Genomic DNA, 13,525 nt, shown 5'->3' with positions numbered 1-13,525 from the left:
CATATGAGCCGTCAGGCAGGACGTGACAAGCAGGAAGTGGATGAGAGTGAATTAATTCCGCCGCAAACTCTAGGTTTTTTTTTGTCATTTTTAAAGCCGCCAGTCAACTTTCAAATGCATGTTTTTCACAGGGGGAAAACAAACGCACATTTTAGTTGAGAGGACACATGAAGTCCAATTTCAACTGAAGCGGTTAAAACAGTGCCTTAATACTCTTTAAAGTTACTTTTTTTTTAATTTCTATGTTGTAGCGCAGAGTATATGTGATGAAAAATGTCAGCATTTTCACGAAACTAAACAATTACAAATGAAAACGACTACAATCTGAACATAAGTTGATTTTAATGAAACCTTCTGGTGCAAAAATTCTTAAAAAACTTCTAACTGTTGCATTATACTTGTTCGACTCCCCTGTTTTCAAGCCTGAACGTGCATTTTCGAATACTTCTTTCTGTCAATAATGCATAAGAAGTAGGATTTAACAGAAGATTTACAGATTTTGTAATTAAAATCTTCAGTGCAAATGAATCTATTTACGAAAGTGTAAAATACTTTCTTGAGATTGACCACGGAAAGCCATTTAACTTCAATAAGATGTCATAGAAACTGTTGAATATTTGTGGTTTAGTTGATCAGTGAAAGTCGATCCCAACAATCTGAAAGTATTGTAAGTAAAGTATTGACTGAATATTCATGGCGATATCAACACGTGTAAAATAAATAGTCAATCTGCCAAAATCAACAAACGGCACTGCTTTGGAGAGATTATTATTAAATAATTATAATTTTTATTAAAGCAAAATATGTCTTGATTAATACATAATAAGTGTATATTCAGCTTATCTGCAAGTTTTTACACTTTTTTTTTTTTTTTTTTTTACTTTTCCTGTAGCATCCAGGATTGGAATTGGGGTTTTAGCCTGTGAGCTGGATTTTACTCTTTGAAGACAGTTGTTGCTCTTAAAATCCTTTTTTAAAATAGAAACTGACTGGATTAAAGGTTTTGGAGTGTTTGAGCTTCCCAACTGGTTGTATTCTCGCATATTTGGAGACCGCAGAGGTGAAAAAGTGATGTGAAAATCTGCAGCTTCCTCATCTTGGTGAGTTTCACTAATTCACACCGTTCCTCAACTTGACGGTTTCAGTTTCACAATTCCCGTGATTATGAGATGCGAGTGCCGCTACAATGACACTCAGATCCAACCAGAGTTCACCCTCGTCACTCGGCTAAACTCAAATGACACTTTTCGACAGGCGTTACTCGGTGAACCACATCCTGGGTTTTCGAGACGAGGAAGGAATGAAGCGCAGATGGGCGAGGAATTACTGTTAAAACAAAGAATGCTTTCTCTCGGTGAGTTTGGGGGACTTGGACATCCTGATGAGCAGAAGGACATTTAAGGGAGTGAACATCCCTCGGTGATCCTGCGTTGCACAATCCCGTCCAAACAAACCGACGAAGGTGGCGGCTTATTTGTCCACGCCGACACGCCTCGTCTTCAGCCTTTGACGCGCAAGCTTTTGTACTTCTTGAGATCAAAGGCCCGATTGTACAAGCCAAAGACTGTCGGAAAGAAACGGTCCTAAAAGATCCGTTCCTAACGTTTGTCTCGAAGCCATGCTGGAAAGGAGAATTTGTAAAAAAAAAACATGCATAATGCAACAGGATGGAGATTGGAGTCATTTTTTGTGCTTTGAGTTTCTGCGAAAGAAATAGACATTCCCATTGCGCGTACTCAAGAAAGAAAAACTCTAAAGATTCTAGTTAAATGTTATTGTGGCACTATTTTACCACTCGAGGTGAAATTGGGCCCTTGGCTTATAAAAGGCAGCACTTTTCCTGTCGCTTTTACTTTTATTTTCACTATGAACAACTTTCTTCCACTTCCACGTTTAGTGATTTAAGCAAATGTAAAAGGGGTCAAAGAGGTCGTGAGTAATATTTTACCACCCGTTTCCCTGAAAAGAAATAAAATAAGAAACAGGGACGACCCATTATACTTTGCCTTCGAAATAACTGCTTCTCTTGCGTCAGCTTGATGAAAAACAGACCAAATTACACAGAAAGAAATGTTACGTTACGAAAATGAGAATGCTAAAACCCTTACTGTATATAAAAGTCGACATTTTTATTGACGATAACACCAGTTTAGAATGAGAAGAGCTCAGTTGGATGAGATTAGAATCTGAACTTTGGCTGTACGAACAAGAAAAACATGCAAATCAGACGCAGGAAACATCGTTTCCAACTGCCAGCGTGGAAATAAACTCACCGACTCAGGTTGTTGCCGTTGCAGCTTCAGCGTCTCTGACTGCAAATGAGTTGATGTGGAAGTGGTGAGACAAGTTTTACTCTCACTACTTCCTGAGATGGAGAGAGAAAAAGGTGGTGGTGGTGGTGGTGTGTGTGTGTGGGGGGTTGCAGATATAGACAGGCGTAGTTTAACAGCCACAAATAGCTTTTATTGTTTAAAAATGCACAGAATGATTGAAAGTAATTTTGCAAAAGTGACTCTAAAAGGCTCGTCATTGTTGGCAAACTTCCCGTCAGATTCACATCAGTTGGTTAAATTATTAGAATTTTGGGGAGGAAAAAAATTACAATAATTTCTGCTTTATCTGAGAAAATTGCACAATTTTTTCCTAAATTTGTTTTTTTCAGGGTTAAAAGAGAAAGTCACTCGATGAACTCTAAACCTACGCAGTTTCTCGAACAAGTGGTTTTAGTTTGTAGTTCCATAGGTAATACAAATGACTACTATGGTCTTGCATCTTTTTATTGGTCACAATTTTTCAAAATAAGGTTTACGACTTAGGGTGTCGCATAAGATCCCATTGGGGCAGTTAAATAAAATGTTTTTGTACCAACGAGACCATGTCTTTAGAGAAAATTAGTTCTTGATTGACTTACTTAGTTAAATAAAGGTAAAAAAAAAACCAAATACATTAACTTATATTCAGAGTATACGAGGCAATATTGCTTTATAGTTTTGGGGAAAAATCATAACTTGTAGGAGTGGCAATAGAAATGTTTCAGTATGTCAATAATAAGTGGTGTGGTGATGTACCATGCTGGGATGAGCTCCAGCTCAGTGTCACGCTCAGGTGGATCAAGCCGCATAAAAGATGGGCGTGAGAAAGAAATAATGAAATTCAACTCTGGATTTCTTTCTCGTCTTTTCGTGTGGAAACGCCTTGCAATTAAATGTTTTCCTCAAACTCTCGCCATGTGTGCATAACCACATTTCATACCACACATTTTAAAAGATTCGAACAAAAGTAATTTCTCAATGAAAACGCCCATTTTTATAATGTTTTAATGGATTCGTCCTGAAACCAGAGCATTATCTCATACTCAGTGTATGTTTTACATCCCACTTATGCGTTTTAAAAAAAACTTTCCCCGCACAACATATGGTTGTGAGAAAAATACGCTTTATGAAAGGGATTATTGTTCATGTGGAGACAATGTGGGACATTATCTGAGGGAACCTCAGCCTCTACCATGACCATTAGTTTACACTTAATGCATCATGGTCACTTTTATTTTCATTTTTCTTCTTACGCCTAAAGCCTGTGAGTCTGTGAGTGTCAGCCAAGGTCATCCTGGGTCAATATTGAACCTGGGATCTATGAAGTTATATAAACATGTAGACATGTAATCTTTGTTGATGTTTCTGTAAAAAAACAACAACATTTGCTTCAATTAGCGATTATAAAATGAAAAATGTATTGTCACCATTAGATTCCTTCCATGCTTGAACATGTGTGTGTGTGTATGTATACATACATATATATATATATATATATATATATATATATATATATATATATATATATATATATATATATATATATATATATATATATATATATATATATGGTATACATGGTAATTATTAACAATGAAAGTTTGTTACAACGTAAATGTAAAATAATCTGGAAATAAAATGTAAAAAACGTGATTTTTTTTTTGACAGTTGAAGCCAATAAATCTATTATTTGTTTGCTCACGTGTGTCACGTGAGAATGTCGCTCGTGCCTCAGCCATGACAGAAAACGTCAATATCCGGTCTGTATTTAAATTTACGTTGATTTCCAAGCGGTTTGAAAATTTACAAACGCTCCTGCCTTCGGCGTTCCCGTCGGCGGCATGAGATGGGCGGTTATCACGCTAAAAATCACTGCCAATCTAGTTTTACGGTTCAGTTGGACATTATGTTCCTTAAAATATACCATCATTACATTTTGGGACAATAAATAATTTTAACGCTCTTTGTTAAAGTCGTCATTTCATTCACACCGCCCAGCCGGGCGGCGCCATTCAGGTAACCCAGCGCTTCTTTGAAGTTGGCATCCTCACCGACTCCCTGATTGGTCCGCGCAGCTCAAATTCCAGCCAATCAGAGCGGAGAAGCTGCGGCTTTTGATTCGGGAAGCGGAGAGACGGACACTTTTGTGTGTGTGTGTGGACGACTACAACTCAATCTGGATTATTTCCTGCAGGTTTTTCTTCTTCTTGATACAAACACGTGGTTGAAGTAAGGAGCAAATACCACAAAAACAGGTGAGATACGTTGATTTTCTACGTGCATGGATTGTTTTTTCTTTTTTTCGGATTGTTGGAAGGGTGCACCGCACCCGCGCCCTGTTTGGATATAAAGCTGCAGAATTCTAACTATTTTCCACTGTGATATAAAACAGGACTGAAATTATAGACAGTCATGCCTTTTCCGAGGGGAAAGAAGCCGAGCGCTGCAGGCGGGACTAAAACGTCCAAAGTCGGCGCAACGAGCACCGAGAACCAGGTAGAAACCACGCATTGTTGTTTTTCCTCGTTTTTCATGGTTCACTCAATCTGTGCATGCGTGTAACCTCTACACATCACACCCTGTGCAGTGCAAGTAATTTGTGCATGCCTGTCTGGTGTATGTTTTGCAGAAACTTAACTAATGTGTTGTTTATTGCAGGAGGAAGGTTCCCAGGTGAAGAGGTCTTCCTCTCCTCCTCATGGAGCTCCTAAAAAGAGAACTGCCTTCATCGACATCACCAATGTAAGTCCCGATTGAGCAAAGATCTGGGAGTCGTGCGACTTTTGCACCCTCCAGATAATAATGATCTGAAACCACACTTAGGAAATGAGAGTAGAGAGCTTTTATTCCTCCCCAGGGGGAAACACAAACTTACAACAGCTCAAGGTAAAAGGTGCAGAACTGATAAAACTAAGGAATTAAAATATGTAAACATATGTAAATATCTAACAAAGAGCAAAAAAAGAGCACAAAAAATAGAATATGTAAAAATATAACAATCCAGTAAAAAGACAAATCCTCTAAAAATAGAGTAAATTGAACTCAAGACGATGCAGCTTTAAAAAAGCTTCTCTGCGTGATATTTTGACATTTTAGGACCGTTTTCAGTTTCTCCTGCAAAACTGAACTCTGCAAGAATGAAAAATAATGATAATTATTAACTTGGGGGAGAAACAAGCACACTGGCACTAAGTTCCATATTTTTTTTGACAAAGATTAACCCTAACCCATGTGTGAGGATTCTTTCTTTACACATTATCTGATCCATGAAGCTCCAGACTGAGGAGACGTCTGACTTTAAGGGAATTTACTTCTTTTTTTGCTCTCTTCATTTTGGTTTTTGTCCATCGAAGGTGAACCGGGGGAGAGAATTCAGACCAGCGCCGACATGGTGGCCTTAACATCTGATAGTAATGAAACAGAAAATGACTCCGGAAACAAAACCGACACAAGGATCTCTTGTGTTATTTGAACAAACCTCAAAGTTTTGCGATTTCTATCCGGTCCTGATGCAGTCCGCCAGGTTGTGTGCGACTCTTGCATTTCCATCCTAAGCCATCATCTCACTCTGAGTCACATTTTTTGGTTTTTTTTATCACGGTTTGTCTTCGAGATGAGCTCAGCGTTTGGTTTTTGATCGTCTCTCCCCCCGAGGTGCTGCTCATTCCCGGCATGTGCCTGAATTCCCGAACGTCACTTTTAATACCGGGCGTCATCTGCCGGGACGTCCGTGTGTAATCTGTCTTTCGGCGGAGGAAATGTGTCACGTGTTGATTTGTGGTGATTTCACAAGGATGTGGCATCTTCTCTCATGACGCGTAGATTAGAGGCTCTGGTCAGTGTTAACGGAGAAAGAAACGACGAAACGCACTCTCACTCGTATCTAGCGAATCTGGTCGTATCTGACCAGAAGTGTGTCTGTAACTTTGCTCGCAGGCTCACAACTTGCAAATCAGCCTTCCCGTCAGGAAGAAGGACGCCGGGAAGAAGGACGCTGGGAAGAAGGCCACGAAGAAAGTGGCCGCGGTGCCCGCGAAGAATCAGGCCAACCTGACAAAGTAAGTTCCCTTGTCGGGACGTCTGCAGATCTGCCTTTTTCTCCCCGGGGGTCGTCTTCAAGTCTCGGCCTCGCTTGCGCCTTGCAGGTCCTCGTCGGTGAGTTCGGAGGGGACGACGTCCGAGAAGACGGACACCGAGGAGGACGAGAAGAGCGAGGGCTTGAAGACGGACGCCTCGTCCCCGGTCGTGGAGCCGGCAGACGACGCGCCCCCTGCGGTCCGCGAAATCCCCGCACACCTGCGGAAACAACACGTAAGAGGAGGAGGAGGGGGAGGTGGGAAAATGGCGTGTAAATGTTGGCCGGGAAAATTCATGCATTTCTAATTGTCGCAGATTCCGAAGGAGTTTGACATCGACTCCGAGAACTCCGAGGACGGCTTCATGTGTCCCGAGTACGCCAAGGACATATTTGACTACCTCAAGGAGAGAGAGGTGAGCAGTCTCTCTCTCTCTCTCTCGCTCTCTCGCTCTCTCGCTCGCTCGCTCGTTGTAGTCTGTCGACGAAAGCAAAAAAACGCCATCGCTTTGTTTACGCGCCTCCGTCTTGCAGGAGAAGTTCGTCCTCTGCGACTACATGCCCAAGCAGCCGAGCCTCAACCCGGAGATGAGGGCGATCCTGATCGACTGGCTGGTCGAAGTCCAGGTGAGGAGGAGCGCCGCTCGCCGCCCGTCGCCCCCGTTTCCACGGCGTTTCCAGCGAAAATGCAGCGTTTTTCGTTTCAGCGATTTTTCCATGAAAACGCTGAAAACGATGCGGTTTCCCCCGTTGGGTCACTGGTGGGCGCTGTCGTCTGCGATTCACCGGATCTCTTCTTGCCTCGTGCAGGAAAACTTCGAGCTGTACCACGAGACCCTCTACTTGGCGGTGAAGATGACGGACCACTTCCTGGAGAAGTTCCCCATCCACAGGGAGATGCTGCAGCTCGTCGGCTCCACCGCCATGCTGGTCGCCTCCAAGTTTGAGGTGAGGAAACGCGGGAAGCTCAAACATGCTGGAGTTATTTATTTACTTATTTATTTCCCTCCTGGTTTGTCCAATCAGGACAATTAACATGGAGGAAGCTGGAGTTTTCAGGATTTCGTTTTTATTGATTTAAGTTTTAAGTCGTGAAAATGAAGGCAGATGTTCTCTCGGCTTTACACACGTCGTATATATTGTTTTATACTTTAGTTATGTCTGATCTAGATTATTTTCCAATGCATATTAAAATACAAGGTGAAAGTGGCCAATTCGGGTTGAGGCAATGCAGAGAAGATTTTTAATTTAGATCTGTAAAACTGGGAAAGTTGAAAAGATATGAGTTGTTTTTTTTTTGCCTGTTTTTAAAAGTGTATGTTCACAATAAACTGGACATCAAGGAAATGGACAAAAAGAAAGAAAAAGTTAATGTGATTAAAAAAAATCTAACTTAATAAATGTGAATAGAAAAATGACTTAATTAGTTTCACAAAAAACAAATTATTACGACCAGAAATTATTTCAATTTCATCATAGTCAATTTTATTGAAACCCTCTGCTGCTCAGATTAAAATGAAAAATGGGTTCTTCCAATGAATAACAATGTTGTTTTAATTCGTTTTTTTGCAGCCTCAAAATGCAATTTGTTATTAAGATACGCACAAAAAAAGCGATCGGCTCTATAAGCTGATTCAAATCCGTCGGCACAGAAAGAGTTAAATTGCAGCAAAATCGCACGTCGAGTCGTTTTTTTAACACGCGGTTCGTTTCCTCCCTCGCCCCGCAGGAGCGCAGCCCGCCGTGCGTCGACGACTTCCTGTACATCTGCGACGACGCGTACAAGCGGGAGGAGCTCATCGCCATGGAGGCCAACATCCTGCAGACGCTGTCGTTCGACATCAACATCCCCATCCCGTACCGGTTCCTCAGACGCTACGCCAAGGTGTGCGTGCGTGCGTGCGTGCGTGTGTGTGTTTACGTGTTTACACGCTCGCCGTGCGAGACCTCGCTTCACGTTGTCCGTCCTCCGCAGTGTGTGAGCGCCGGCATGGACACGCTGACCCTCGCCCGCTACTTCTGCGAGATGAGCCTGATGGAGATGGAGCTGGTGACGGAGAGAGGCTCGCTGCTGGCCTCCGCCTGCCTGCTGATGGCGCTAGTCACCAAAGACCTGGGAGGCTGGGTAGGTCGCCTTGGTAGATAGATTTGTGGGGGGCGGGGCTTGTGTGACTTCCTGTGACGTATGACGCCCCCAAAGAGAAACACTTTCTTCTCCTCTGATCCGAAAGTATCTACTTTTCTAAATTCTGACATGATTAAGGACAAAGTTCTGGTTCATCTGATCTTTAACAACACAAAAAAAAAATTTGATTGGGGAGAATAAATGGAGTTCTTATCGACGCTCGCAGGAAAACGCGCTTCAGCAACCCTCTTTTCAAAATATTTTTCATCCTTGCATGATTTGTATTGAGTGAATTTCCCTTCCTGTAGGTTCAGATTATAAAGTCTTGTCTAGTTTTTTGGTTTAATGGCGTAGTTTGAAATGTCTGTCGCTTGAATAGATCATTTAAAGGCATTAAAAGGAGTACATTTTCAGTTAAATTACCGAAATCAGAAGTTGTTCAGACGTTCGGCCTTAAAAACGAGCCGAAGACGATTGTTGTTGATGATTTTTATTTTGAATTTCCTCACTCGTTTTGGCGGTGCCGCTTCCTCCGGCGCAGACGCGCGACGTCAATGACGTGGACGTCAATGACGTGGACGTTGCATTTGGACGACGGTTCTATTGAAAGACATCAGATTGGGTGAATGTCGCATTTCCGATTTCTCCACACCGTCACAAGACGGAGTGAACTTGACATCGGCTCAAATAATAAATTAAATAGGCTATGTATTTTATGTTTATCGATAATATTATGAAATGTGGATCGTTGCCGCCGTGCGTCACTGTCTGGTGTTTCGGTTTCACTGGCGCCCGTGTTAACTGGTGACTCCGGCTACGAGCTGCGAGCAGCAGCTGATGTGAAAATAAGACGAACTGGAAGATACTTTAATGGAAATGCAGTTGAACGGCGTTCGCCAGGACGGCTACGGATTTATATTGGGGTTTTTAATATCTGCTTTTAAAAAAAGGGACGCTGGAGGAAGCCGGGTCACCAGTTAACAGGGAAACCAATTGATCCAAAACATCAAAAGCGAGGAGAGTCACGTGGAGTAAGGCCAAGCAGCGCCCACTAGTGCAGTGTTTTTCAACCACTGGTGTTTCCTCCAGATCTCGTCAGGTGTGCCGTGGGAAATTATCCAATTTCACATTTTTTTCCTAAAAAACATTTGCTCTCACGGCGACAGTGTGTTGCAGAGGAATCATGTATAAATACTCTTCACCACTAGAGGGCAGCACAGAACTTTGCCGGTGAAATGTAAAGTGACAGACGTCAGTGTGGTTCATCTCCACCTCCTGCTACCATCTTGTATCAAAGTACTGTGTCAGTGACAGTGATGGAGAAGTTTTTGAAAAGGAAGAATGTGAACCAGGATCTCAGCTCTTCATCCATCAGGTCCAGGTTTCACACTGAGGGAGGCACTATTAAAAAAAAAGGACTTTGTTTCTGTATTTACTTGATTCCTGTTGATAAAACTTTGATGGGAATGACTTTATATTGTTAATGTAGGCTACAGAGTTTAACATTTTAATATTTTTGGGTGGTGGTCGCTCAAACGTCTGCGTCTGGAGAACAAGCCTCTTTCCAATTTGAATATAAATTGTTTTCCTGCGTTATCACAGCGGCGCTCGGGATGTCTGGTAATTTGATTTAGTTTTTTTGGTTGTTTTTTTTTACTCCTGAATCACGTGACCCTTATGTTTATATAAGACTTGATGACTTTCCACATCTGGATGCCGCAGCAAACGCCCCGTCTCGTCTTTGCAGACCCCCTGCCTGCAGTTCCACTCCGGCTACGCGGCGTCGGACCTGGCGCCCGTCGTCAGGAAGCTGTACGGGATGCTCCTCGCGCCGCCCGACGACAAACTGCGAGCCGTCAGGAACAAATACTCGCACAAGTGCGTTTGGGACGAAAACACAAGAGTGAGCTTGCGCAAAAATGGAGATTTGAGAAACTTAAACTCTTCTGGTTTTTTGCAGGGTGTTCTTTGAAGTTGCATCTCTGCCGCTGGTCGACTCCGACGTTTTGGAAAACGTTTTAGCGCCTCCGTGCGACGCCAGTCCACCAGATCTCGACGTGAAACCTAAACTTGAGTGAACGTTTCTTTTAAAAAAAAAAAAAGCACTATGCGTTGTATATAAACTGTTAATATGTTTAATATTTATACGTTTTTGTCTGTCTTTTATATAAATCTTCCAGTGCGTGACGGAAGTGAGCCAGGGCATTTGTTATCAAGTGTTTTATCTATTTTTAATAAGAATAATTAGTAAAAAAAAACAACAACAACAACAACTTTAATTCCCAGTTGAAAACCCCTTTCATGTGTTTTTGTAGTTTTAGACTGAAGCCAAGGTTCGGAGTTTGATGCGTTTCCCCCCCAAGTTTTATAGGTTTGGCAAATTCAGCGCCTCTTAATGTGTGTATTATATTGTACAGTGTTTATCACGTTATCCTATTCTAATTATTTGTATAAAACACAACCACCGGATGAAGCATTGCATGTTTTATTTGGCTGACGATACACATTATTGAAATAAATAAGTGTTTTGTTTTTTTAATGGTTCCTAATATGGTGAATTGTTTGGGTTTTTTTTTTGTCTTCTGGCATTGAAGTCATGTATGTGGGTGTGTAGTTTTGTATACTGACCACTAGAGGTCAGTAGTAGGCCGAGATGCTTCAGGAGCTCCTCCATTCATAGAGAAGCACATTGAATAATATTGAATTTAGAAAATGATTCACCCTTTTTTAAGAATGGGAAGCTTGTGATTTGATTTTCAGCAATGGACTGTCAGTCTAATGCAGCTGGAGCTCAAATAACTTCCATTTAAGCTACTTTGAAGAATATTTTCAACACAAACTCTTGCTCTCAAAATGTAATTGAACGGATGCTGACGTGGTGAAGCGTATAGATCATCGAATATGAATCGAGATCATGACGTTAGTCACTCGGGTGGCGGAGAGACGACTCCAAACTCAATTTCAAGCCAAATTTAATTAAACATTCTGGTGCAAAATACAGTGAAATGTCTAAATAAAATTCTCCTATAGCTGTTGCATGATGGGTGTTTTTACAAATTCGCCCTGACGGCATGACTTGGTTTTTGAAATATTTACCATTTGCTTTATTACTTCACCCGGTTGGATTGGAACCCTCATGCGGGCTGGTTTTTGGCCCATGGGCCTCATATTTGACACTCCATTTCTCATATCGTCACATTTTTATTCCTGCTCATAAACCCGGCCGACTGAAACGGTAAGATCTTTCTCTGATTGATGGACGCCTCGCTTCGTTACGGCGAAAAAGCTTCCGGGTCGAGATAAACGTTCCGTCTCCTGAAATCCTCACCATATGGAGGATCGTGTAAGAAATACAGATTTCGAAAATCGAAAAGAACATCGTTCTCATTTCGAGAAGGTTTGAAGTTCTACTTTTTGTTCAGCGGCGTAGAAAAGATGGCGGAGACCGGCTCGCTGTGTGCGCCGCCTATTAAATCCGATATTCCATCAAAACGGGATGGTCACACGGGAAACCGCTGGGAATTTACGTCCCGTTTACACGACAACGTTTCACGTGACGACATCTAATCCCTTAAAAAAAAAAAAGCAGTGTGTTTCCATTGCAGCAGCAGACACACTGACGACGATGTAATTAGTATGCCGGGGCACTGGAGGGCGCTGTTGCTTGATTTCGTAATGAAACCACAGACGAACTAGACGCTATAAACGTGAAGAAAATGGCGAGAACCAGACGTCCGTATGGACTGGATGACACATCGGATGCGATCGGGGGTGAGTCTCAACTATTAAACTACTGATCTGGACGATAAAACCAGAATACGGACCGAGAGTCGTGGCACTAAGTGTCTGCCATGTTTGTTTACAAGTGGATGATCAGTGACAGGCTCCTGAAACTGGCTTGTGGATCCCTGTCGGTTTCCCTCCAGCGGCCCTTGGTCGCTCACAAGGCTTCCAAACTGTTTATTCACTGGATCAAACCGAATTGCACATGTATGCTGAATGTGGATTTCTGTGGTTGAGTCGTGGCGAAAGATCAAAGGAAGTCGTCCCGATCAAAGTGGTGCCGGTGCAGATTGAGTCCAAGCTGCCAAACTTCATATGATGTATTGATCAGTGGAGGAGATGGAGAAGTAGGGGGAGGATTGTGGGGAGGGGGGGGGGGGGGGTTCCACTCTGTTAGCTTTGTACAGTTGGAAGAAGCTGGAGGAGAGCTGGCAGCCTTCCAGTCTTTATTTCTCCCTTCTGAGCTGCAGCTGCCTTTCAAGATTTCAGCTGAGCAGAAAAAAAAAAAAAAAAAGGAGATTTTCTTGTTCAGTTTCTCTCTCAGCGTTCACGTAAAAGATCTCCATGAGCAGCTCTCGCCAGTCGCCCTTTCTACCTTAAGACATCGACTTGATCGCATCAGTAGACATGGGTTGAGCTCAGATAAGCTTGTTATCGGGCTTCAAACTGCGTGCACAGTCATGATGTTTCTGTCGCTGGCGCTGGATGAATTCCGCCCCCACCTCCTCCTCCTCCACCTCCTCCACCTCCTCCCTGCAGTCTCGCACCCTGCTTCCAGATCCACACGCCACTCAGCCAGTTTACAATTTATTCGGAGATACAAATAGTCCCGACGCCGCGGATGAGACGTTAAACAATGTAAAAAAACAAACAAAAAAAACATACGTATGAGGAGAGTTGGCTCTGTGGAGCTCTGAGGTACGAAGCATTTGGAGGATCATTACTTCTCGTCTGGATCAAGAAGCTTTTCCTTCACAGATATTCAGAGCCGTTTCTCACTTCCTTACTTCACATTGTACATAAACTATAGAAAAGGTTTTGAGGGAAAAGGTGGAAAATTGGGGGGAACGAGGGCCAAAGGCTGCAGCCTCGAGAAACACAGGGATTCAGAATGCTTGAGGCATTACTGCTTTTTCCTTTTTAACTTGTTTTCAGAACAGAATCTGTGGACGATTGTTGGACAACTCGTCCACGGATGAGATTTCAGAATTTTTTGGAGAAAATAAATTC

At 42.5% G+C, this 13,525-nt stretch overlaps 1 protein-coding gene across 1 annotated transcript; it reads left to right on the top strand.

Moving 5' to 3' along the window:
• Positions 1-4,724: 4,724 nt before the first annotated feature.
• ccnb3 (cyclin B3) lies at positions 4,725-10,943 on the top strand (the record flags this gene model as incomplete). Its single annotated transcript, XM_080519330.1, has 11 exons — positions 4,725-4,808; positions 4,971-5,054; positions 6,249-6,370; positions 6,458-6,623; positions 6,705-6,803; positions 6,922-7,014; positions 7,198-7,335; positions 8,117-8,272; positions 8,363-8,512; positions 10,260-10,390; positions 10,473-10,943. The coding sequence occupies 11 exons, from the start codon at positions 4,725-4,727 to the stop codon at positions 10,588-10,590; spliced, it is 1,341 nt and encodes a 446-aa protein (XP_080375456.1). The 3' UTR covers positions 10,591-10,943.
• Positions 10,944-13,525: the final 2,582 nt, after the last annotated feature.

Source organism: Blennius ocellaris, assembly GCF_963422515.1.
Source record: "Blennius ocellaris genome assembly, chromosome: 23".
NCBI classification, from domain to species: Eukaryota; Metazoa; Chordata; class Actinopteri; order Blenniiformes; family Blenniidae; genus Blennius; species Blennius ocellaris.
Note: the sequence above shows the minus strand (reverse complement) of the source record. Positions and strands in the feature narration are given on the sequence as shown.